The 26057-nt window shown below is 43.2% G+C and overlaps 1 protein-coding gene across 1 annotated transcript in view; it reads left to right on the top strand.

Annotated features, from left to right (window-relative positions):
* Positions 1-1040: 1040 nt before the first annotated feature.
* Positions 1041-26057, top strand: part of sdc3 (syndecan 3) — a 49511-nt gene continuing 24494 nt past the window's right edge. Inside the window, exon 1 of the mRNA XM_008421842.2 lies at positions 1041-1750. Coding sequence (XP_008420064.1) covers positions 1697-1750 — 54 coding nt within the window. The 5' untranslated portion in view covers positions 1041-1696. The remainder of the gene's footprint in view (positions 1751-26057) is intronic.

The following is a 26057-nucleotide window of genomic DNA, read 5'->3' as shown; positions in this document are numbered from 1 at the left end:
ACAACAGGTTAAGATTAGTTATATGTCATATTTGCTGCGTTTAGAGAATGTTCTACCAATTGTTCACTGTATGTATTCAATGTAAACATCGCAAGGATTTCCCAGGTTTTCCGTATGGTAGATGCAAAACGTTGCAACAGATTTTTAGGAAACTTTTAAAGAAAATTTCTTAAGGTTTCATGCCTGTTAGATGGTGAAAGCTGCCACAAGATGTCAAGGAGCGACTGGTCAACATTTAGCAAAGTTGCATGCAAGGGAAATGTTGAAGGTTGCTATGGTTTCTCCAGGTACCTTCATGGAACATTTCTCAGAGTTTTTCTTGGCACAGCTGGGAACATTTCAGTTCTCTTCATGTCATATTGTGAAGGTTGTTCAAGATTTTCAGGAACAGTCACCAAAATTCTACCGTTAGTCAATGCTTCTCAAGATCCCAAAGTGAAGGTTTGCAACAAACCTTCAGGAAGATTTTCTAATCGCTACCTCGTAAAAGATGCTCCACACTTTGTGGTCCTACAAAGAAAATACAAGTTACAACTCAGACCTTTAGGAGGCATTCCTTTAATCTTTTCTGAGGATGACGTTGTAAAAGCTGCAACCTTTTGCACAGCAGCTTTTAGGGGGTACTTCTAAAGAAGCTATCCTCCAAAGAGGGAAAAAAAAAAATCTCCTGAAGGGTTCCCAGAAGGTCAAAACGTAAAAGAAGCAAACAATCTCCCCCTGCCTCAGGAAACTACAATGGCGTCTCGCGGAAACTTGCAACACACAGCTGAGGAGATCAATTAAGAACTTTAAAAATGTGATTGCAGTGATTATGGTGAAGTGAAACTAAAAACGGGTGTGTGTAGCAGGTGAACTAAGGAGTGGTTTATCGTGCAGGTTGATAAGGCGCAGCAGCGGAGCCACAAGCTGGCGATAGAAAACGTTATCTCGGATCAGGTGGCTATTGTTACACAGGTGTGACATCACTGCGACTCGACCAATCACGGCAGCTGACCGTTAAAGGTGTGGAAAAGCAACACAAAAGACACGGCGCAGTCTGGGCCGCTGTATGAACCAGTCATCTTCTCCCATGCGTGGTGTTGAGTTTCTATATTTAAAGGCTGCTTGTGTTTTAAACCAGCTGCAGGGGGCATCATTGGCTTTGCCCGCGGAGGTTCCCTAATCTCTTCTTGAGCACACAAACGCACACACACAGGCTGTACAACCCCCAACCCCCCCCCACCCACCCCCTCCTCCTGCCAAACTCCAAGGCCGGGCAGCGTCGCCATACGGAACATCCTGCACTCAGCGGAGAGGGGGAGGAGAGAGGGCGCCTGAGCTGAGAGAGAAACGCACACTCTCAGAGTGAGAGAGACGGGTCTGGCTTCTCCCCTGGCTCTTAAATTATCAGCTCCGTGCACCAGAAATTTGGACCAACTCGCCCCGCGGAGACGAGCAGAGAGGAGGCCGTCTGTTGCCTCGCCGGAGACCGGGACCAGCGGGATTAAAGAGCCGGACCAGGAGGACTGATGGTCGCGCAGACGCTCTGAAGTTGGACAGACTACGTCGAGGTTCCCAGGAGCAAAAACAGCAGGAGCAGCAGCAGCAGCCTTCGCGCTCTCTCTTTCCTCTCCCCCCACCCCTTCTCCACCTCCCCGAACCCTCCCCTGGAAGGCAGCGGCGGCACCGGGAAGCTGTGCCCGCAGAAACACCGACCATGAAGCTGCCTTGGCTGCTTGCGCTCGCCGCGCTGCTCGCTCACGCCGCCACGGTAAGCCGGAGCCTCGGCTCCTTTGTTAACCTCATTCGCGTGTGTTCGCGTATATGTGTGTGTGTGTGTGTGTGTGTGTGTGTGTGTGTGCTATCAGTAACGAGACAGCGGTGATCGGTAGGAAATCCTGCACTCGACCTACATATTGGCAGCGCGCGGCTCCACCGTACCCCACCCCCCGCTTTTACGCACTCACCCACACCAGCCTTTGTGTCTCAGTGTCGGGGTTTATTGCGGCTTGTGTTCCCTTTGGCTCCGGAGGGGTGTGCGTACGTGTGTGTGTGTGTCGGTAATTAGCGGGTTATCTCTAATTGGGGCTGATTACTGGTGTGGTGTGCTGTCTGGGTCTCCAGCTCGCATCCTGCTGTTAATTTAGGGGGGCTCCAGTCATACTGCGGCTCTGACCACTTTATTCCCGTGAAGTCGCGCCGTGGGACGGGGAGTGTGTGAGGAGGTGGGGGGTGGGTGGGAGGGTGAGTGCACATCCGGAAGCCAGAACCCGGAGAGGGGGCCACCCTCCCGTTGTGACCGTGTACTTGTGGAGCATAGAGTGGGAGGGTGGGGTAACGGGGTAAGAACTTATCTGCGATGCGGCGCGCGAACCGGAGCTTGGATGGAATGATGTCATCGGGAACCGCGAGGACGGCAGCTGATTGGGGATGCGCGAGCCTCGCCGCCACCTCCTCCTCCTCCTCCTCTTTTTCCTTCTTCTTCTTCTCTCCGGAGCTATCCTCGCCGAGCTTCACGCGCACCCCCTCACACACCTTTCGTCACCGATTAATCCAGATATATCCCACGAGCAGAAGGAGGTGGTGGGGGCAGAGGAGCGAGCTGAATCATTGAGAGAAAAGGAAACGAGGACTAAAAATAATCGAAGCGCAGAGATATTTTGGAACGTGAAAAGCCTAGGAATACTTTTCATAGACTATAACTGTGCGTTTCCTGGCTCACCAGTTATTCTGGATGTTTGTCTTCTGTATTTATAACTTCATTCATGCCTGCAGCAGCTCTGAGGGGCCCCTCCTCATGCACCCCTAAACAGTGGTGGTTCATTAATTAAGGCCCCCTCCCCCCCCGTGTGTGGTCCCCCCTTTTTCCCAAGGGTAAAAATGGCCACATCTATAGCAGTGTGTGTGTGTGTGTGTGTATATATATATATATATATATATATATATATATATATATATATATATATAAACAACATATTTCCGCTCTTCTCATTGGCTAAAATGAAAAGAAACAGACGTTGAAACAGACTAAACTTTTTTCTGCGTTTATATTCGCCAGGTAAAAATAACGGGATAAATATTTCTCTATAAATGTTAAAATTTATAAATGCATCAGTTTTTCTCTCTCTCTTTTTTTTTCCGAGGCTATTTTTGAGCATTCAGGTTATTTAGCTTATTTGGTGCCGGTGGTAATGCAGGTTGGCTGCAGACCTTGAAGTTCCTGCCTGGCTCAAACCCGCTTTCTCCCCCACAATCAGGGACGTTGCATCTGAGAGCAACTCGGCTGCCAAGTCCGTGCGCACGCAGCTATTGAGCTGCGTGCGCACGCTTCCTACCACGAGGTTGCCTACCACGGCAACCTTGTGGTAGGAAGCGCCAAAAGGTAACCACAAAGTATTCCTTGCTTGTTTATTGATGAATTTCTTGAGTTCGAAAAGGAGCCTTCTTCCATGTAACCTTCAGTACCAACCATACATCAATTCATTAATTTTTTTTCTACTTTGAGAACACTTAATTTAAAGTATTCCTCTGCGTTCAATTTAAAATGTACAGTAAGGAAATATGGTTTGGACTCCAGCAGATAATGTCCGTCCATAGTTGGTCTGATCAGAGGTGCCGTTGTGTCGTGTTTCATGAGATTCAGCTTCCCCACTATGAAAGGAAATGGGCTACAATGTGAAGTCGTTTTGCATTGTGATGAGTATTCATTGACAAGTTGTGACAAATGCCATAAACATTCACCGTAGCACAGGTGAACACATGTTCACCTGTGCTACGGTTTCCTATAACAGAGTTCAAACGTAAAGTCTTTAGTTAGCTGCTAAATGTAACATTTGCCAACATAAACTCAGGATTTTACAATTTCACGTGGAAAATGTGAGTTTTTCAAAGTTACTATGTTTTCAAAGAACTTGACCAATTGCTACCAAAATAGCAGCCAAATCGATCACCTGACTGATCAATCTATCTGGTTTATCCCTTCCTCCAGTCCTCATCCATTACTTTATTAGAAGCAATGACAATGCTGAAGCTTTATTTATCAGTTTCTGCTCTAACTGTTCAACACTACAAACATGGATAACTTCTAGGTCAGTCGGCTGTAATCTTTGCCAGAGGTCCTTGGCGTCCTGCCGACTTAATCTGCCTTTAAGTGAGCAGATGGAGGCAGGTGTGACACACATCCGCACTCCGACTGACACACACTCTGCGTTAGGAGTGTGCAGATAGGTGCAGGTGCTGCTCTAATAGGTGACTCGCACATGTCAACGGTCTGATATTTACAGGGCTCACCCGGAGTAACCCTGGCCTTCAACGCAGACCCACACACACACACACACACACACACTGGCTTTTATCACGTGCGTTCGCTGACAGGATCGTTCTTCCAGGGCCTCCTGGCTCTGAACCAGCTGACTCTGTGTGTGGATGTCTCCTGAGTAATGTCTCTGTGGGTATTTCCTGTTATCCAACTATTTACATCACATCCGGGATACTGTGATTTACATGGGAGGCCGATTATTATTTTTTTTCCCACAGACATCTGTGTCCCACGGATGGCCATTATATTTATGTGTGCGCGAATCCGTTTGCCGTCATGAGAGCCGCGAATGTCCATCTGTCCGTTTGTGCATGTGTTTGTGTTTGTGTGTGTGTGGGCTCAGAAGTAGTGAATATCCACTGCCAAAAACTTGTTCTCGCCAGCCCTCTCCCTCCTCGACAAGTGCGCGTTATGGTGTGTTGCTGAGGATCATGTTTAACTCGCCGAATGAATCAGTGGTTTGTGCCTCCGATAGCCAGACAAAGCCCCCCATAGAGAGATGAAGAAACAGAGAAGGATGAAGAAAGGAGGGGAAAAAATAGCCAGAGCGAGGCGGACTGAGGGAGTGTGTGGAATGTGAGAGGCAATTTGACGCAGGAAGTGGGTCCTTCTCGCTTTCCTGAAGCACAAAGTTCCCTCACACACACGTACACACACACATGTAAACATAGTTGGAGGTAAAAATGCAGCTTGGGTGAAGGCGGTGTCTCAGGTGCTTGTGTGTGAAAGGGGCTTGATTTTCAGTGGGTACAGGAAATGAAAAGGATCATGGTTCATATCCGGAGCCGGATTTGGAGTGGGCCGTCGTTTGCAGGTTTCGCATGGACCCAGCGGTGTAAATAACTCTCCACTCTCCGCCTGTTTTCCTCCCTTTGGCTGTTTACATCTAGGGATGGGCACAGAGACGAGACGGCAGTCCTTCATCAGGCGGGACGGAGCGGCATTTGATTAAAATTAGTTTTTCTCGCCTCTCGGACAGGGTTTGGTGGTAGATTGGCTGGAGGATTTAAAAATATTAAAGCCCCGACAACTACAGGCTTCAATATACTTTATTAGAATTTTATGTGGGATACCAACACAAAGTAGCTTGTAATTGTAAAGTGACTGAAAAATACTATTCTCTTTTTTTTTGTGTGTGTTGTTTTTCAAATTGGAGTCAGAAAAGTGTGACCATGTATCTTAAGGGAGTCTGGAGTGTGGAATCACCATTCTCTTACAGCTGCACATTGGTTTTTGCAAAATAAAACGGGTTCAATCAGACTGAATTGAGTCCAAAGCCTAGACTTTGACTGGGACATTATAAAACATGCATATGTTGTCCAGTGTTTCCCCCAGAAAACTTGCTAAGCCTGGTGCTCAGGGAGCCAAGTCAGTTATCCAGCCGCCCGCCGAGTTTTTGAGTTAAAAAATGTTTAAAGTCAACAGAAAATTTGAAAATATAATTTAATAGTTGTGGATTTTTGGAAGACTTGAAGAGTAATACTTAAATGTCAACTGTAAAGTCTTAAAAAAAGGCAATCATAAAAAAAACAACCCCTAATAAATTAACAATACTAAGCCCGGTCTGGGCACAAGTAAAGCCTGGTGACCCGTCAGGCTTATAATACACAGAGGGAAACCCTGTTGTCCTACTGTAAGGTAAACTTTAACCCCAGGTTTCAAGTCTGACTCTGTCCATTCAGTCAGAGTTGAACAAAAGGGAAAGTGTGTTTTTTTTTATTAAAAACACACACACACTGCTTCCCTTAAGCTTCACAGCTATACACAACTTTGTGCAGGTCTATCAAATAAGATCCTGATGGAATAATCAAGGTTTGTGAATACTTGGCAATGTACGTTAGAGCTGTCTGTAACGTAGCTGTTATTTGCTGAGAGAGCAATGTGTCTGCCGCACAGCAGGTGTTTCCACATGCAACAGCAGAAAAACGCACAGGTTGAGTAATGATGGCTGCAGCTCACATGGGAGAGGTCCCACCGCTGTTGGACTCGCTGCTTTACAGGGGAAGCTGAAGGAAAGCGACTCGCTGGGTTGTGAAGTTTGCCTGGATTGTTGTCGTTGCTGCTGCTACGACAAGTCGAAATGTCTGCAGTGAAAAACTGTAGCTGCAAATCTGCTGCCAAGTCTGGAGTTTTACTTTTTAATGAAAATTGTTGTATACAAGACTCGAGAGAGAGCCTAAAAGAGCCTGCAGTAATCCCAGAGCCGTGCCTACCCTCCTACTGTATGTCTGTGTGACTGCACACCCAGTAATTTAGATCCCACATCTGACCAGTTCTCATTTCACCACATCGTTTCTCTTCCCGACTGTAAACGGTTTATGTTTTTAGCTAAGGGAGTAAAAATCACTTTCTTCCTCTCTTTTATGTAAATTTAGACTGTTGCCCTTTAGCAAACACAGGAGCATATTGTTAACTGATTGGATTGAGTTCCGAGAGCTTCCACAAAGTCCAGGTGAAAGTCATAAATTTATCAATAATTAATGCTGAGACGCAAAGTATAATTGAATCTTTTATGTCTGAAACCACTGGCGAGTTTTCATATGGGTGACGTGGCTGTCTGCCACGTCAAGGAAAAAAGATATAAACCCAGAAAATTCTCCAGTTACATCTATTCAAAAATCATTTTTTTGGGAGGGCTGGGGGTTTACCTACAATTGTGTCATTTTATGAGAAATGTTTCTTTTACATACTGATCAAATGAACTTAAAGTGAAGTATGAATTAATGCTGAGCATTATGAATTAATGCTGAGACGCAAAGTATAATTGAATCTTTTATGTCTGAAACCACTAGCGAGTTTTCATATGGGTGACGTGGCTGTCTGCCCAGGGCGGCACAGCCATCGGGACAGAACCAAATCAGAGCTGAGAAGCTGTTTTGCTATTTTTAAGGACTTCAAACTGCAGTTTGACTTAATCTTACCTGTAAAATTGTACCCTGTAGAAATATTTATAAATCTTAAGAGTTTGAGATGTGACATGAGAATGAGACCTTCGCTCTACTTTTTAAAATCACAGAAGAAAAGAAAAGTCAGGATTGTTGGAAAGTCCTACCATTTTACAATTGATGGGAGTCCAATTTGTTTTCCAACTGTGCGCTCAGAAATGTTGACATTTTCAAAGGGAACATCTCATACCTCATCGGAGTTGACGGGTTTGAGGTTTTCCTTTGGGGATAAGAGAAGATCATTTAGAGTCACTAGAAAGTCTGACCATAATCCTTTTCTACTTTTGCACCTATAAAGAAACAATTGAATCATTTTAACAAAGGAGCCCAAAGTGGTTAAGCGGTCCTTAAAACCTTTCAAAAGTTCACTGTGCAAATAACGCAGCCTGTTTATGACGGTAGCATCTAATGCAGACTGAGTGACACTCTGTGCAGGACTTTCCTTACTGTATACTTAGATTTTTTTAACCTTCCTTGTAATCCTGCTCACTATGCATAGCGGCAAGATAAATATGGGTCCTTCTCCGTCCCTGTGGGCAGTAGCTAAAAGAAATGGCCCTCTGTCATATTTATACCCCAAGGAAACAGAAAGTCATGGATAATGGCTTTATAAAGGAAAAAAGATATAAACCCAGAAAATTGTCCAGTTACATCTATTCAAAAATCATTTTTTTGGGAGGGCTGGGGGTTTACCTACAATTGTGTCATTTTATGAGAAATGTTTCTTTTACATACTGATGAAATGAACATAAAGTGAAGTATGAATATCTCTAAAATTGTATCTGAGGTTATGATACTACACTGACTTTATTTTAAGTTTCTCTTCACCTCTATCATTACTAGTGTAATATCAGTTTGGCAAGTGAGTGGGACAAAAACCATACAAAAAGGTCAAATATTTGTCCAATCAGATGGCTGTAGATTATTTACCAGTGTCATATGACGATGGCCTTGATGGTTATTGGAGATTTGCTCCTCCTGTTGTTCAGCCTGAACATGCAGCGTCTTGCAACATCTGTCGTCTTTTTACACTAGTCTGGTTGTTTTTAGAGTGATTCAGCATGTTTACATTAGGAATTATCCATAGATGCTCTGATCAATGTTTTGTGGCTGAGGTCCAACTTCCGATTTTTCAGATGCTTCCACTTGTCCGTAAGGATTATCAGCCGGTTCCAGTTTCTCTTTAAGAGCTCTAATATAAAGTAAAATATAAGTACGGCAGTAATGTTTCCTTTTTCTTGCTGAAGGTTAGCTGTATTAGAAGTTGAGGTAACATTGAACCCACAGGAGTCGGTAGACGTTTTGGATTATAATGGGCATTTCCTGGAATACAGATCCTTACATTAAATCTGAGACTTCTTATAGGTTGTCAACAATTTGCTCTGACGGCTCATGAAAATATTTTGCCTTCTTGTTATCTGCTGAAAGTCTCTCTCTCTCTCTCTCTCTCGATGGCATGGACATACTCCATATGTCACAGGAAATAAATGTGTTTCCTCTGTCTTTATATTTTCAGAATCTGGCTTACTTTAAATTTCCACTCAGTAACAGCATCCACACCAATAAGCGCGTTCACTGATTGGAAAAAGAGGAGTGGTGCAACATAAAATTTCCCTTGTGAGACATATCTTGGTCATCCTGCATATTAAAATGAAGATCCACCCTAAAGTTGTCCAGTTGGGGACGTCTCTCCTCGCCACCTGAAATCACATCAACACTGAGGCACTGATTATCTTGCACACATTTAGAACGGGGTTTAACAGCGGTGGCAGCGAGCAGGAGTTTTGTTGATTCAGTGAGTCTGAGGGAGACGGAGAATGCTGGGAGGCGTTTTAGGTAGGTCAAAAAAGGCTAGAAACACAGTTGGTGTAGATATTAAACGCACACACAAGCAGAGACTCCCTCACAGTAATTGGGCAGACATACTCACACATATTCTCAGGAGTAGGGGGTTTAGATGAATATAGAGACAAGAGGAGGAAGAGAGGGGGTCGGGGGAGAGAATGGAAAAATGAGAGTCTGCACAGACCACAAGATAATGAGGAAGGGTGGAGGAATGGGGGAGGTAAGAAAATGAAAATAGAGAGGAGAGTTAAGGAGGCTACTAATGGTGGAAGAAAAGGATGGAAAAACAGAGCAAAAATGAAGCCAGGAATCGCCTAAAGAGCAGGGAAAGGAGCAGGAATGTGTGAAACTGAGGGAAGTGCAGGGATCTGTAGTGGGACGGGGGAAGTGGGAGGCAGGCAGGCGAGCGAGTGAGTAATGGAGGAAGAAAGACAGAAGATGGGGCGATGCTGGGACGCGGCGAGGGGCAGTGTGAGGGCTGGATGATGGTGGATGACATGCGACGGGATGGAGATGGAGGGGCTGTGGGGGAGGGAGGCGTGCGCCGCTCGCTCCCGGGGGACCGTGCTCTACCTGCTCTCTGCGGCCGTCGTCATGACAACCACCGTGGCTGCCGCTGTCACAGCTTTATTGCCCTTCGCTTCCTCTCCATCCCCTCCCATTGCTCTTTTTTCCCCTCCCTCCTCTCCATCTTTCACTCGCTCTTGTTCCCCCCCCCACACCCCCTCTCACTCTCAGCTTTTTGTATCCGGTTCTCTTCTTCTTTTGACTTTTATTTCCTTGCTGTTGTCTTCTTCTTCTTCTGCTCCGCCTCCTCCGCGCTATCCCATCCACTCGCTTGCAATGAATTTAGAAAAAGACAAACCCAAGACGCAGTAGTAGTTTCACCATTTTTTCTTTCTTTTTTTGTTGCAGCATGATGTTGGAGCAGCACATTCTTGTATGCCTTTAGCACTGTTACTGGGACTCCAAATTAGAGAGCACAAACGCGGTGCCGTCTACCCCCCAAAACCACAAAGCATTCTGGGATCTCTGAGCGGTACAGCTTTCGCTATAAATAAAACCCCCAGAAAGAGGACGCTTTCTTCCCACTAACAAACCAGTGAAAGGGAGAGAGGGTCAGAGAATATCAGTTTTTACTTGAATATTTCGTGGCAGGATTTCCATCTGTAGGAACACACACATGCACACACCCCACACTCGCCCTCCTCTTGGGTTTCCATAGCAGTGGGGCAATTATATCAAAGCTGGGTGGGGTTATGCAGAGCTGTCCAGCAGAGCTGCTGGGGTGGATCTTTACTGGCAGGCCGCTGATAAGAGCATCCTGAGGCCACGATAAGGTCGGCCTTCACACCAGCAACGAGAATCCCGGTAATATCCCCAAGAGGACAGCCGGAGTCTCACCTCCTTTAACCAGACACGGCATTCGTCTTCTCTTGGCAGTGTGTTTCTCAGCTTTGTTGGAGATTTGTGTCAGAAGCAAATTTGTGCCGGGATGAATTATCTTTGCAGGAAATGCATCCCGGTTCATTCTCGATGCTGGAATGAACGGTTTGGTAAAACTCCAGCTGGTGGCTTGTTCGTAGTACCTCACTTTCATGTTGGTCTTGAAGTGAATCCCGATTTCTTCTGTTGTACCTCTCCTCTATTTATTGATCCAAATGTCTCACCGGCTCTTAATTGGGAGTGACGTGTAAAAAGTGGTGAAAATATTCCCTGCAGGACAGTGGAGCTCGAGCTTTTTATCACAAAATCCTCAAGCTCTCCAAACGCCACCAATCACAGCTGCTGAAATACAGTAGTATGAGCTTTTCAGCCTGTATTCATATCTGGCATAAACAAGCAATCCCACCAGCTGTCTCATGCATCTAGATAGAATATATATAATGCATATTTAATGTTTGCTTTCAGTGTCTTCCTATATAATCTGCCATACTGTCAATCCTTGGCAACAATAGCCATTTGGCAGCCTAATCTCGGCACAAAACCCTCTGTGGTAAATCGCAGACATGATTGTTCCCCACCACAGATGATGCATGATGGGAATCTTGTCAGTTTATTGAGATTTTCTAAAAATCTTAGAGAAACAAAGCTGTGTTCTTGTTTCAGCATTGACCAGTTTCATTCACCTGTATTTTACAGTTATGTTTTTTCCTTTTTTTAAAGCTACTAATATTTCCTTTAAGGCTGGAGGTTCTACTTTGCATAGATGCGCTGTCGGCTGTCTGTCATATCTGGTCAAAGATGTTTCTTCCCTGAAAGCAGGAACAGCACCACAAACTCACAAACTGTGATTTTGTTTCTTTTCTGTCTGAGAACAACTGAGTAAAGGTTTGAGGAAACTTTAAAGTTGCTGACAGATGTGGTCTTTTATTTGAACCACCTGGTGTTTCCTAAATAGCCACCAGTGCTAGTTGTCAAATCTTCACCAGTTTATCCAGGGGGTCTTAAAATATTCCCCCTCTGCACTACTGAGTCCAAGAGTTTCCACTTTAGGATCGAGGTCCTAATATTCTTGAACGATTTGTTTCATTAGCTGTATCTGGTTTTGACCTTTTCAATGAACTTAGCATAAACTGGTTTATTAGCTTGTTATTTAGTTTGGAAAAAGTTGATTACCTACTTGCGGTTTCAGGTATGAGAGTTTATCCAACAAAGCTTGAATCTGTCGAACATCTTTTAGCAAACTACAGGTGTTGGCTTTTTAAAGCTTGTTGTTCTTTTTAAAGATTGACCATTCTTTTGAACATTTCTCTCGTTTTAACAGAGAATGAGAAAGTTAAGTTGTTGGTTTGTTTGCAAGGAGTTAAAATGGAGTCAACCCCAGCATATTTAATGTCTAAGGGCAACAACCCTCACACAGTCAGAGATTGATGTCCTCTGATAAGACGAGCTGCAATCAGCAACAAATTCCAGGGATGGCGTTTTCCATCGTCTGTTTTTGCACCACTCTTTCTCAAACTTTCAACCGTTTGACTGGTGTTTGGATCGTAGCCCCACGCAGTGGAATGGAGGCCTGAGATGGCAGCTGTCTTGCAACCCCCCCCCTGCAACTGCAAACCGGTCTGCTAATGTTACAGTTGATCATCATCCCACCTAAAACCTGCCAGATTGTTCCGGTACAGGACACTTGATTGCACAGCGCCAGACCCTTAGTTTTGGAGGCTGACAAGATTTATTCTCCAGGGACTCTCCTCCAGTGCGAGTATGATTTGTTGTACAGCAAATCGGACGGGAAATGAAAAATTACAAAATGACTACCCCAATCTCACAGTGATGCTGGCATTAGACGGGCTGAGGGAATGTTTTGCTTGGGCTTTTAGCCAAGTTTTACATCTTTTGCAGATGTGATAAGTTGATTTGCAGCCACTGGATCAGGATCTACTAGATCATCACTGGATCAAACTAGATATGAAACACTTAATGTCAGTGTGAAGGAGAAAATGACTCCACTGTTCTCTTAGCAAAAGATTCGTAACTTTTTCTTATGGGTACAATTTGTGGAATTTTGCAGGGCAACACCGATCTAGACACTTTTTGCAATCGTTTTAATTTGACACAGTATTCACAGTATTCAGTCCAATCACACAGAATTTAAACTGTGTTTTATTTATTGATTCTGGCCTCTCTATTTGACCCAGTGTTTCTCTTCTCTTTCTCGTCGTGACAAATGGTTTTTCCCATTCGATCTATAAAATCTATGGGCCTATTTGAATCTACAGTCCTAGAAGATTGTGCAAAGTCCAGTCGTCTTCTGGCAGTTTTTGCTTTTGTTCTGGTCTGATGCGGAGTGGAAACGCTAAGCTGCGTTTCTGCTCTGTTTTAAAGTAAGAAGAAGTTATATTTTGTGAATTCTAATCTGTCGGCTTGTAATCCTAAATCTGAGGTGGTCATTTTTAAATGTACACCTACGGTTTGACCACGGTAAAGGGTGCCGAGTCGTTTGTGAATCCGCGCGACAGCAACACAAGCCCACCTGGAACAGAGAAAGCAAATACAAATAGTATCTTTTTTTTTGACAAATTACCATAACATTTTATCTCCTGCTGCTTGTGTTTTGCAGAAGAGCCCGCTTTCTCATTTTAAACTTGCTTTCCGACTTGCACTTAGCGGAAACACTATCGCCGGTCTCCTTGGAGGCCATCTTTTTAAAATCACAGCTCATAGCTCTGTGAGGATGTTTCCACTGTATATTTATGGAGCCGCCAACGTAAATGAAGACAGAGTTGGGGATTTTTTTCCCATGGGAACATCTCCACGGGTTTACAGAAGGGAAAAACTAGATCGAGTAAAATCAGAATGCAGACTTTATATTCATGAGGAATTGAATATAAACTCTAGTTTGCCCTTAAATTTGTTCATAAATTAAAGGAATTAATGTACTCCTGCTGCGGCATGCTGTACAATACGTGCAATTTTAGTAGCATCATTCTCCCTTTTCATTCCTTTTTGTTTCTTTTGGATGCACGTTTTCCAAAACAGCCAAACCTATATGTGGGTTGTGTCACAATTTTAGGGATCTCTTGGCGAATCGGCTGCAGGATGTGCGTATTTATAGCCTCGAAGCTTCAAATCAAGAGGGTAGCTTCCTGAGCGACGCACAATGGGGGGGTTTTTCCACACAGGTGTTCGCTTACGTGAGAACCAGCGGCTGGAGAGGGGGTTGGGGGGTGACGGCAGAGGCACGTGGAGGCAGTTTGAGTGAGAAACACTGTGTGGGAAAGGCATGTGACTGCGTGTGCTTTTTAAATAATTCAGCTGCACGTCCCGACAGAGGAGTGAATGAGGTCAGGAGCTCATTGCTGCAACGCTTTCCCCCCCTTTTCTCCATCTATCCATCTGTCTTCACACACCCACATCTCTGCCTCCGTCTTCTCATCACTCCCTCCGCCTGCCTTGATAAACAGGAGCTAAATAACAAAAGGGCTTCCCTCGTGTTCCTCACGTCCCTCCAATTATCAGCGAGCCACGAGGGAAGAGCATCGATCCAATTAAATACTGACTCTGGAACCTGCTGCGTGTGCGTGAATGCGTGTGTGTGTGTTCCCCTCCCAACTCTGTATATGGATCCTCTAAAGTGAACCTTTGAACTGGGTTCTTTTAAGGATTCCTTCAAAGATGTTTGCAGTCTGAACGAACCCCCTGAAGCTAATGAGCTGCGTCTTCAGTCGCTGCTACAGGTTTTTCTTTCCCGATAAACGCCTCCATATGCAGACACGCGCACACACACATGAGCACACATGCTTATATATGCGGCAGCAGGTGATTCATTCTTAATCTTTCATTCCAACAGTTGTGGATTAGCCCTAATCTTCCCCACAGAGACTCTGGCCTGAAAGGCTGACTGACACTGAGACTGCGGGTGCATGTGTGTGAGAGCATTGTTTGTTTAGCTGTGTGGGATGTGATAATTGTTTCCCTTGTTGGACTCCGAGCGTAGTCTGTATGACGGGACATGATCTGACTGAGGCAGATAAATAACTCAGACTGGCAGGTCACACGACATGGAAACATACACAGCAGGGGGGAGGAAGAGGTGTGTCGCCTCCTTTATCACAATGCTTTCTTTCTTTTTTTTAACACTTGAAAGTTATCAGCCCTTGCACTTTTTTCTTGAGCAATTAATTAAGAAACACTTCCTCGTTAATCAGGTTTTAGCTATATTTACGTACAAAATTAGTCGGAATCAGTCTTATCTGTCAAAAAGGAAAAAAAGTCTCATTGAGATGATCTTTATCAGAAATCTAAAGAAGGAAGACGTTTATGCTATCAGATTAGCATGCTAAAACTGATGCAGAAAACATTTTGAAGTGATAAAATGATGTGATTAGGTTAGGAGTTTGTTAATCAGGCTAAAGTCTACTTCCTAATTATTTAAGTGGCAAGAGAAATGAGAACAAAAAAGAAAAACGAGAGATTTTCTGTTTTGATAAACGTCTGCAATGAGTGAAGTTTTAACTTTTCTCAAAAGTTCACTTGTCTCTCTGGAGTTTTAGGAAGGATAGCATGATGAGGAAAACTGCCTTAAAGAGAGAGAGACTGAGTTCATTGAAAATCAGGAGGAAAATTAGATTAAATGGCATAAAAAAAACAACAAACAAACAAATGTAGCAAGACGTGCAACTAAAACAACCCGGTATGGAGAGGCTGATCAGAGAGATCATTTATCTTTCCCTTTCATTGTTTTGTTTAGTCCCGACATGTAATGTTGCGTTTAGTGTAACGCTAAGTGGTGTGTGTGTCTCTGCTATAGTGCACAGTGAAATATGTAGGATCTCTGCCAACGCTAATTGTAAAGCATGTGCTTCGGTGGGTTGCTGGAAAGAAATTGCGTCCCAGGACGAGACTGCAGAGCGCCGAGTCAAAGGGAGAACAAAGCAACAAGGTGTGGTGGCAGAAACGAATTGCACGCTGTGCCGAGGTGCTGAGGGGGAGATGCGAGCGAAATGAAAGCCAAATAAGGTCGGAGGCAATCCCAGAGAAAACGGCGATATGAAAGGATGGCTCTACGACTCCCAGAAACAGATTGGTTGGTTGGAAAAGGGTCGCAAAGGAAGGAAAGTTCGAGGCAGGATTTGGAAGTCAACCCAGCAGAGGAGCAAGACGAGCTGACGAAGGAGGAAAATGAGATAACGAGAGGGCAGTGGACTGGGAGGATTGGTGTCCTGGTAGCAGCAGACACACAGAGACTGGCAGCTAATGCAGGCCTGTAAAGAGCTTAGGACAGCTGAGGCGGATTGAACGGAGGAACAACCTGGACGGGATTACACAGAGGCAGAGCAAGACGGGAAAGATAACCCACATATACTTCCCTTCCCCATCTCTGGCCGCTCTCCGACTGCACTTTTTAATTAACAGGAAGCCTTTAATGCTGAACATTTACACCAGATCCCCGTGTTTGAGAAGCCGTTAGTTCCTCAAGTGTTCCCCTTCGTTAATTAGCGAGTGAGTAATGTTGCCCACAGAGAGACGGGAGGGCTATTTTTAAGAGTTTGGAATCATCAAAAAAACCAGAGTAAACGTGCCCTCACCTGGGGGTTTTGATCATGTTTATAAAGGATTCAACAGAGACTGAAAGGAAGTAACCGTTATTGGCAATAAAGAACACCCAACAAAACTTTACTGAGTGCTGAAGCACAATTTGAATGATTATGTGCAGGTTTAATAGTTTAATAGGCTGGAATTATTGGATAATATTTTAAATAACTGCTGTTTTACCGTAACATTAAGACTGCATTAGTTTCAGTCTAATACAGTGTAGGAAGTAAAATAAATTGCAGTTTAAATTTTAAAAAATCCTTTTCTGGCATGAACTCGGTAACAGGGTCATCAACCTGTTACTGAGCTGATATTCACTTATTCAGACACCGACCTCTGGGCTTTGACTGGGCCATTATACGCCTAGCTCTGGCTGTGTGTTTAGGGTTGCTGGTTGCTTCCAAGGTTCACCTTTATCGCAGTCTCAAGTGTTTTTTTTTTGTGTGTGTGTTTTTTAGCCTTTCTATTTAGCTTCCTGGTTCCTCCTCTGCTCTGACCAGCTTCCTTGTGTCTGGTAATAAAAACCCGCAACATGATGCTGCCACCACTACCATGTTTTGGTGGTCAGCATTTCCACCACATTTGTCAAAAAGTGAATTCTCATCTTTCTGCTGCACTTCCTTCAAAACTCCCCCCAGCGTCCCCAGAGTTTCAAACTCACACCATTCTGTTTATTCGTTCACTAAAACAATCTGGAACAATAATATTCCATCCACTTGAGCTACTTTTACGTTGTTCTTCACATTCGCTGACCTTTGGTTGGAGCACGGCAGATTGTGGAAAAATTCGCGCGACATGAATACATTTGCAAAGCACCGTAACCGTACTGCATAGCGAGGTTAACGGGTTATGAAGCTGAAAAAAATAATTGGAGTTTAAACTCTCTCTTGAGGAGATAATTTTTTCTGCAGTTCAGAGACATCTCTCTGACTTGGATCTACGATACATGGCATTTTCCTGTCAAAACAGCAGTAAATCTGAGAAGGTAAAGATATATTGGTTTATATAATCAGAGAGCAGCTGCAGCTCTGGCACTTTTAATGAAGCCTGTCAGTGTCGAGAGCGATAAAACAAATGCGTGTAGCGGATAAAACCACGAAGGAGGAAACGGTTCAACAGAAACCAGTTAAACCCTCTGCTAATATTCATGTTCATCCAATAATGGGCCTTCTGCTGCTCTGACTTGTTCTGTGCTTAAAACGACACGACTACATTAAAAACCTCTTGCCAAGTTGGAAGGTTGTCAGAAAGTATTATGTAAAAGCGTCTTTTAGTTGAAGTCTGTTCAATTTACCGCAGTTTGTGCTTGAAAGAGGCCAGAGTCGGGGAAATAATCTCGTGTCTGTAGTTGGTCCAACTTTGTGTTAAACTAGGATTTTGCTGGTTGGGTCATTTCTGTTTAATGGAAACCATCAACACCAATACAACCAATTTTTTTTGTTTAGAAGTTAACACTATAAAACAGCTGACAGTGGAAAGATGCTACAGTGACTTTATGGATTCAAAATTTAATCATACAGCTGGTTTACATCTTCATTATTTACTGATTCTTATTGACTTATTTGATGTAGCGATGAGTAAACAAAACAATAATTGTTGAATTATTATTTATATGCACAATAATAAAATAAAATTTGTAATAAGTACAGAAAATACGTTATTGCATGCATCCTAAATTATGGCATAAGTATAAATACATTTTAGTGTTTGATTTCAAACGCCAGGCTTCAGTTTAGCATGTTGATTTTCAGCCATCCAAAACACCCGATTGGTTAATTTATATATCTTTATGAAGGCAGTATTAGTCCTGCCGACTGATTTTGAGAAGGTCGGCAAATTAAATAGATCTGCCATGAAATTATTAACTTAATTTTAATCATTTTTGCATATCAAATAAGTTCACAGCATGTCTAATTAGTTATGCTTCATAAACCAACAAATTGAAGGGTTTTGCTACTTTTTTGTTGTTTTTTGATACTTTTTGGCTTCCATACATTTTCTAGTACACGTTAAAAGTTCAGTGTGTTTATTAACCAATAAGATTTTTTGTTAGATTTGTGGTAATACTGTAAAACCAGTCAGAATCTGATTCAATCATATCAGATGTTGGTAATTTAAATCGGCATCCAAGACAACAGCGAAGCCATTCATTGGCCGACTCTTTTCCAGTTTGTGGGGTTGGCTCATGAGTTGAAGTCTTCTGACCTCGGTTTATCGGAGTTAATCAGTATCTCATGAGAAATGTCTGATGAGATCACAAGGTTTTAGCATTTAGTCAGTGCTGCTCGTTAGCGACAAAGTGCTGCGGTTGGTTCTCCAAGAACTCCCTCTGCTGCCAGATCGTCCAACACTTCTGCTTTGAGTTTCTTAAATCAATAAATAAATAAAAAAACCTGAATGATGCACAACCAAACAGCCTTGACATTGCTGCACGCGTTCGGTTTGTCTGTCGCCTCGCCAGAGTCCCTTTAACCGATGTGACGGAGGTAGGAGAGTGTAGCAAGGTCAGGATGTCCAGAGAACAGCCATTTGTCTGCCTCATTTATCGGTGTGTGTTGCAGGGAAATCAGCAGCCATTCTCCACCGCGCAGCCCCCTCCCCCTGCAAAGGTGCATCTTTCAGTTTTTGCAGATTGAATTTGACCGAGTTGATTGAATTTTTCCCCCAAGCACTAAGCGCAAAAATCACTTTTTTGTTTGTTTTCCACCCCTCTGCCCACTGGCTCCATCCATCCCTTCATTCCTCACTGCTGCTTTTCTCCTCCACTCTGTTCTGTTGAACCTTTTCCTCTCTCTTAACTCTTCCTCCCGTGGATTGATTTTTCTCTGTCTCATTCCTTCCTCGGGGTTTTTGTTCAGTTGCATGACAGTCATTAGCCTGATTAAACAAACTATAATTACATAAACAGACACACACACACTCTCTCACACACACACACAGATGTTTCCTTGTGATTCTCATCACTGTGTATTCACAGAAATGTGACTCTCATCATTTTCTTTGTGCGTGTCTGTTCGATTTAGGGGCTGTGAGGAGACCATTGATTATGGTGTGTGTGTGTGTAGTCTTGAGTGCCCCCTCACATACACTCTACTGCACAAAGACTTCGTGGTCTGTGAGGCACTTTACAACACACACACTCACACGCAGCCGCATTTCTGGGCCCTTTTCAAAAGTTCCTTAGAAACACAAGAAAAGTTCCAGCCACAGGCGCCACGCCCTCCCACTGGCCCTGCAGAAATAGGCCCATTGAACTAGTCTGTAATCACACTCATGCACGCACACTTGCACGGACACACACATGAATCGGCATTCATCCGGTCTCCTCTTCTCCCTCTCCGGTACTTCATAGATGAAACCACAAAAACGCAGCCATTGACCCACCAGTTAACCAGTAGCAATCGGTGCAACTAAACATCAATACACACACCAACACACACACATGCACACACACTGGCACTCTCTGGGCAACAAAACTTGTGACACACACACGCACTCACTCATTTAGGCAAAATAATTACTCTGTGGAGGACTGCAGAGGACCGATACTTTCACATAAGGTAGCATGTAACGATGCACCGATCTGTTTGATATGCTGGTACCAATTTTTGCTGATTCACATCTTTGTTTTCATAGGCAATGGCATAAGATGCTAAATTTACAATCACAATATTTTAAATCAGTCTAGTTGTTGACTAATCATTTAAATTGAAACCACCAAACTGCAATTTTTCATTTTATTGGTTTCACACATGTATTTAGCATTTAGCACAGCTAATTTCAGCTTCATTTAACTTTTTAGCTATTTTATATGTATTTATTTACTTATTTATTAGACTTCTTAAACTGGAATCTGAGTCCAAATGTCATATCATAAACATGTAAATATGAGCTGGCATGACAATAAAGTTTCTTGAATATTTATAGCAGCAGTGATGTTGTTTCACTGTTTTAAAGACCTTTCCAGGTTCACATGCTAAACTCTCTGTAGCATCTTATATTAGCGTTTAGAGCGACTATCTTTACTAAAGCAGCAGTTTCTGTGTGTTCTCCAGACGATGCGGATGCTTACTTTGCCTTTTAAATGTCCAAATGGTTTTTGATTCCATGAAAACTGAAGAGGGAATCAAACAAAGCAACTCTGCTGTACCGCGTTCAGCCTTCTTGTTATCTGCTAAAAGTCTTGCTTTCTCTCGCTTTCTTGCAGCATTAAACAGTTGTAGATATGTTTTGACAAACTGTTTCCCTTTAGTCTGTTGCTTACATGACATCCAGAACTTGCAGGATGAACTATAAATCAAATCAAATTTTATTTGTACAGCACATTTCAGCAGCAAGGCATTTCAAAGTGCTTTTACATCATAACAAACACAAAAACACAAAGTCATGCAACATTGAATCAACAATCAAAACATTACATTAAGTCAAGTGCCGTCGTTAAATTCGTAATTGATTACATCTCAAATGGAACTCTAAACATCTGGGTTTTTAGGAAAGGAAGTCAGTGTTTCAGCTGTTGTATATGTCTTATGGCCTGGGATCGCTTTTGGTTGCCAGTCGACAAGAGAGCGTCCTTGGGGGAAAAAAAAAAAAAAAAATGAATGCATGAATGGAAATGACTTGACTCTCCAGAATACCGTCTGTCCTTTTGAAAGCAAAATGCAAGAAAACGGCGAAGAGTAGTTTCAGAACATTTTCCTCGAGGTATCCCCAGCAGTAAGGGGTTATGTGCTTTGGATTTGTGTGTTTAATCCCTCTTGATTGTCAGATTACTATAACAGCTGGGTGCTCCACATCGATAATCATCTCTTTACCTCGCTGCCTGACGGCGCATCGCCCTTCCTCACCCTGAGTGACAGTCTCACAGGTCCAGTCTGACACGGCGCCTCCGGCCTCCTGACGCGTCTCCGCTCGGTCATGGGACCTTCGCCGATAAAGCGACAAGTGTCCGAGTCGGCTGCCTGCTTTGTCTCAAATGTTACGGGTCAGGTGGACCGAGTCAAGCTCTTCCCACCTGATTCTATTCATAGACCAACAAATGCAGGATATGACACGCGCCGTTTCTTGTTTTTCTTAAACCTCGTTAAACGCACATAGGAAGCGCAACTGCTTCGTCTGTCAATAGCTCAGCCAAACCAACAAACGTTGAGGTGTGTGGCAATACTGTTCACACCCCAGGAGAACTTTAATATTTTGTCATAACTACAAGCTTTAATGTATCATAATGGAGTTTTTGTATTGGCCCAAGTGATAATTGTGACATGGTGGGGATTAGAGACAGTGTGAAACCCAGCCTATAGTAGCTCCGGCTCCATGTTTAAGGTTGTTTGATTTGTAGGATTGCCCTACATTTACCTCCATAAACTCTGGCCAGCTTCCCTGACTTTGCTGAACAAAATCCTCCCCACAGCATGATGCAGCCACCACCACTTCAACTTAGAGAGGGTGTGCAGTGTCCCTCCATGCCCCCAGAAAACCTGCTAACCCCGGTAGTAGAGGCGCTACAGCAGCCCACCGTGATTTGTGTTGAGAAATGTTAAAAGTTGCAAAAATTCAAAGGTGCGCCAGCAGGCATCATAATAACTTGAAAATAATGGCATGTGAGGGCAACAGGCATGTGCAGGGACCCCACAATTAATGCACACACCCTTGCTTAATCCGTCTTTACTGTCACTGGTGTGTTAAAAACCCTATTTAATTTAAACAAACCATGCTTAGCCTGGTGGGGAGGCAAGTAAAGCCTGGTGGCCCTCCAGGCTTATAATTCACTGTTGGAAACCTTGGTGTGTGTCCAGGGACGTTAAATTCACTGTACTGCTGTTCTCATCTGATTTAAGCAGAAACTTGCACATATTTACTGATTAACGTCTAGTTGGAAAACTTTTGCAAAGGACCGCATGACAATACTTTCATTTTATTATAAAAACATGATAAAATTTTGCTTTAATATGGATCGGTGCTTTTTCCAAACCCCCCACTAATCAACAACATTAACTTCTTCTGGAAAGCGTCCTAATCATCAATACTTTCCTGAATGGAAATTAGGCTTATGTTTACTTTATTTATTTATGGCAGGATAAACCTCAAAGCTTTCACGAGCCGACAGATGCATCCGTCTGTTGTTGCCTCCATTTTTCTTTTCGAACCCACCTCTCTTCTTAGAATTTGCCTCGTAACGTGTGCACTCATGTTGACGAACACACAGGCAGACAGCATTGGTATGACAAATGCTTCCACATAAAACCGTCTTTTTTATTTCTTTTTTTATTATTCTTATCAGCTCTGCTAGGGAGAGCATCAAACGGGGAGGCTGATATCAATGAGATAAAGTTACGCAACTCTGGATTACTTGCACGCCTCATTTCCTGTGCATCTCTTGTTCTTTATGCAGAAAATCTGACGCCTGTGTGGAAATGACTGAAAATTACGAAATGGAAAGATGATACATGCACAAATGGACGCTTTTGATTTTTAAATTAGGATATGAAGTGAGCTCTACGTTTTCTACTCCTGTAAAATCAATTCAGTAATTTACCTAATTGGAATTAAGTGTCAAGCCAACAATAAAAAAAAAAAGCGCTTCCCTGAACAGATGTACAGCTTGCATCGCTACAAATGAACTGATTTGCTTTGGAGCGAATGTGTGAGATAAATACTGTTAATATAAACGAAAATGGAGTCAGATTGTGCATGAAGGATGTTCCTCCGCTCTACACCTGCTCCGTGTGACTGAGCCACTCGCTGTACCATCGTATAGGCTGCCATGCTTAGCAGACGCATGCCTTTTCACGAGGGCATTCATCACTTGCGTCGTCTTTGTCCTTTATAACTAGGAGCAGAGAGATAATATTAGAAGGATAATATTAGAGCTTGGATGATATTCAGCTGTGGTTTGGAGCTGAGACACATTTAGGCCCTAATCAAGCTGGAATAACAAACCAAAGCCCATGTAATGCCATCCTCCCACTGTTTGTTTCGCGTGTGTGTGTCTAGGTTTTGGTTTAGCCGCTGTTGAAATATCAGAAATCTGACCGGGACTGAAAATGGTGGGAGGAGAAAGTGTTTCACTCCATTTCCTGGCTGTTGCACATGAACATGTTTAGGGTTTTTTCGCTCGTTGGTTCACAGCGTGCACTCGTGTGTGAAAAAGTTAGACAAACATGTAGGAGAAGATCAGAGATATGTTTGGCAGACGTTCCCCCCCACTTCCCACGCAAGCATGCAGCAAATCGGTAACGAGGATCCGTCTAGAGTCGAGTAACAAGAGTCGCGTTATTTAAAAAAAATTAAAAACAAAAAAAAAACAAGGTTAATGGTTTTGAATTTATTTTAAAGAGTCACTCATGTAAGCTGATTGAACCCAAGGCATCTCATCTTTAAAATCACTAACGAGTATAAAATAACTCGGTGGGAATCGAGGAGAAATGACTTCCCTCAACCTCCCCACACCCCCCCCCCCTCTCCTGCTGCTGCTAATAACGCGAAGCGTCTCTCAATATAAAGTCGTTTCTTTTTAAATCTGAAACCGCTTTGCTCAGTTTATTCCCAGAGACGAAAATCTGTGGAGAACAAATATGGGATTTCTTTTTCACACCCTGATGCCTCTAAAGCATATTTACAGCTTTTTTTTTTTTTTTTTAGATGAATTTCATTCTTTTCTTTACTTTGCTGACATTTCTTGGCTTTGAAATGTGCCACTAAATCATTCTTGGAAATCAAATCCTCTAAAAACCATGGAGACGTCTCAGGATTTGACTGGACAATGTAGCCTGACATGAGCAGAAAAATTTAATTTGTGAACCCACCCAACGTCCTTCCGACCTTCCAAGTTGCATCAACAACAACCTTCAGTGTGGAAGTTCTTACTTCAGAAACATTACTCAATGTTAGCTGGTTACACGTGATGTAGAGAGATGTGAGAAGTTATTTCAAAGAAAACTTTATTTTCTGCAACAAATTGACACGTGTCTGAGCTTCATTCAGAGAGGGTTAGGCTTCCAGCAGATAACAGGAAGGCTGGATGAAATGCAGCAAAGTTGATCTTTAAACGTTCAACCTTTATTTGTGATGAAATATGCTTGATTAGTAAAAGTTGGCAATCTTTGAGAGTTGAACAAATTAAGGGAATACATAATTTATGTTTTATTGAAGCTAATCATGCTAACACCATTGATTAATACAAGATGCTTAGGGATTCTTAAAATTAAGTCTCTAATAATTTTATCTTGGTTTTAAAATACTTGTAAAGATGTAAAAATGACTTCTCTCTTTCACACAGAACACTGTCACATCTGCCATTAGTAAGAATTGGTAATGAGCTGGGAAAATATTTTAAATACTGGTTTGCTTTTTTGAAAAGAAATCTACATCGACAGGTCAGAACTTTATAAAAACTCAACAAAATTCAGTTTGTCTACATTGTCATTCTTCTAAATGTTTGCGTGATAATATAAATCTCAGTCCTCAGTCGCCCTTGTTCGTCAGCTCTAGAGTTTTTAAATGTTTTAATTGTAGATGTGGCTCTAAAAAGACCTTTATTTCACAGTTGCTTCTGCTTTAACAATTTGCTTTCCGGGAACTTGATTTTTCTTAATCGATGTTTCCCTTTTTGAAGGTCTTTCGAAGTTTCTCTTTGAACTTGGGTTGCTTTGTCGTGCCATCTGCCCATTAAAAGATTATGAGAAAGTCGAGCCCCTTGGAAGCACAATAGTCTTTTCAACTAACCTGTAATCATATTTTTTCTTTCTTCCAACTCTTAGGAAAACAGAAATAATGGATGAATATCATTCACAAATAAGCAAACGATGATGAATCATGTTAAAAACCACTATCAAAGATGGAGACGTGATCCGTTTGATCCTTGTGGTTGTGAGTGTGCAGGTGTTTGCCGTTTTAATGGTGACGTCATCGGCATCCTGCACATCCATCCACCTGTGCGTATGTGTTGTGCGGTGCCAGAAAACGCGAGCAGCATGACTGTGCAGAGGCTTTCTGTGCTAATCTCTGCTCAAGGTGGCAGCTGTCTTAACCAGGCCATCACCTGGTAACCTTCCCCCCCACATAAACACGCCGCCCGGCCTCTATATCTCCCTCGCATCTTGTCCTACCGTACCGTGTTAGCGCCCAGCTTGGCCGCCTGCCCAGCTGGTTAGAGAGAGACGCGAAGCAGGAGGAAAAAAAAAAAAAAACCAGAGGAGATGGAGGGAGATTAGAGGTCGTTGCTGACAGGGTCAGGGATCCACTCTGGAAAGAAAGATGGGCGTGGAACGAGACAAACAGTAAATGGGCTGCATGGCTTCCTGTAAGCGTTCGAGTGGCTGCGGAGGAGCTTGTGCCAAAGAGTTCAAGTGTTTCCAGGTAAAGAGATGGGCAAACTCCGTGTCTCTTATCAGCGTGGCTCAGACCGCTCTGGAGAGAAGCAGCCACAGAGACGGCTGTGAATCAGCAGCTGCTTTACAGAGCCTGTTCTCTCCCCCTACAGCGAATTAAGCTGCTGAGATGCTCGAAATATGCCCCCCCAAGCATCATTCTACACCCCCCCCCCTTCTTCTCTTTTCTGAACGCTCAGCCGCATGATAATTATTGTTTTAAGCAGATCTGTCAGCTGCGTCTGTGGAAAAAGTTTGACATTCAGCGCCGGCCTTCAGACAGGACGTTCGCAAGGACGCAGAATACTTTTATGGGCAGCAGTAATACGGATCGGCTCTGCTCACAGGAGGCTCTAGAGACGACCTGAACAAGCTCGACACAGACTCTCAATAGGCGGACGTAAATTATTAATTTTTACACACATACTGGGAAATATTAGCTGGGAGAAAGTGGCTGAATGGGAAGGGAATTTGGGGTATCTTGTAGTAATAAAGCTGTGTCATCGGCCTATTGGATTACACACAAAAGCCAAAAGGTCCTGTGATTCCACCTTCTGTAACTAT

This window comes from Poecilia reticulata, chromosome 11 (assembly GCF_904066995.2).
Source record: "Poecilia reticulata chromosome 11, P_reticulata-male-v2, whole genome shotgun sequence".
Lineage (NCBI taxonomy): Eukaryota > Metazoa > Chordata > Actinopteri > Cyprinodontiformes > Poeciliidae > Poecilia > Poecilia reticulata.
The sequence above is the reverse complement of the archived record's forward strand: the minus strand, read 5'-3'. Positions and strand labels throughout refer to the sequence as shown.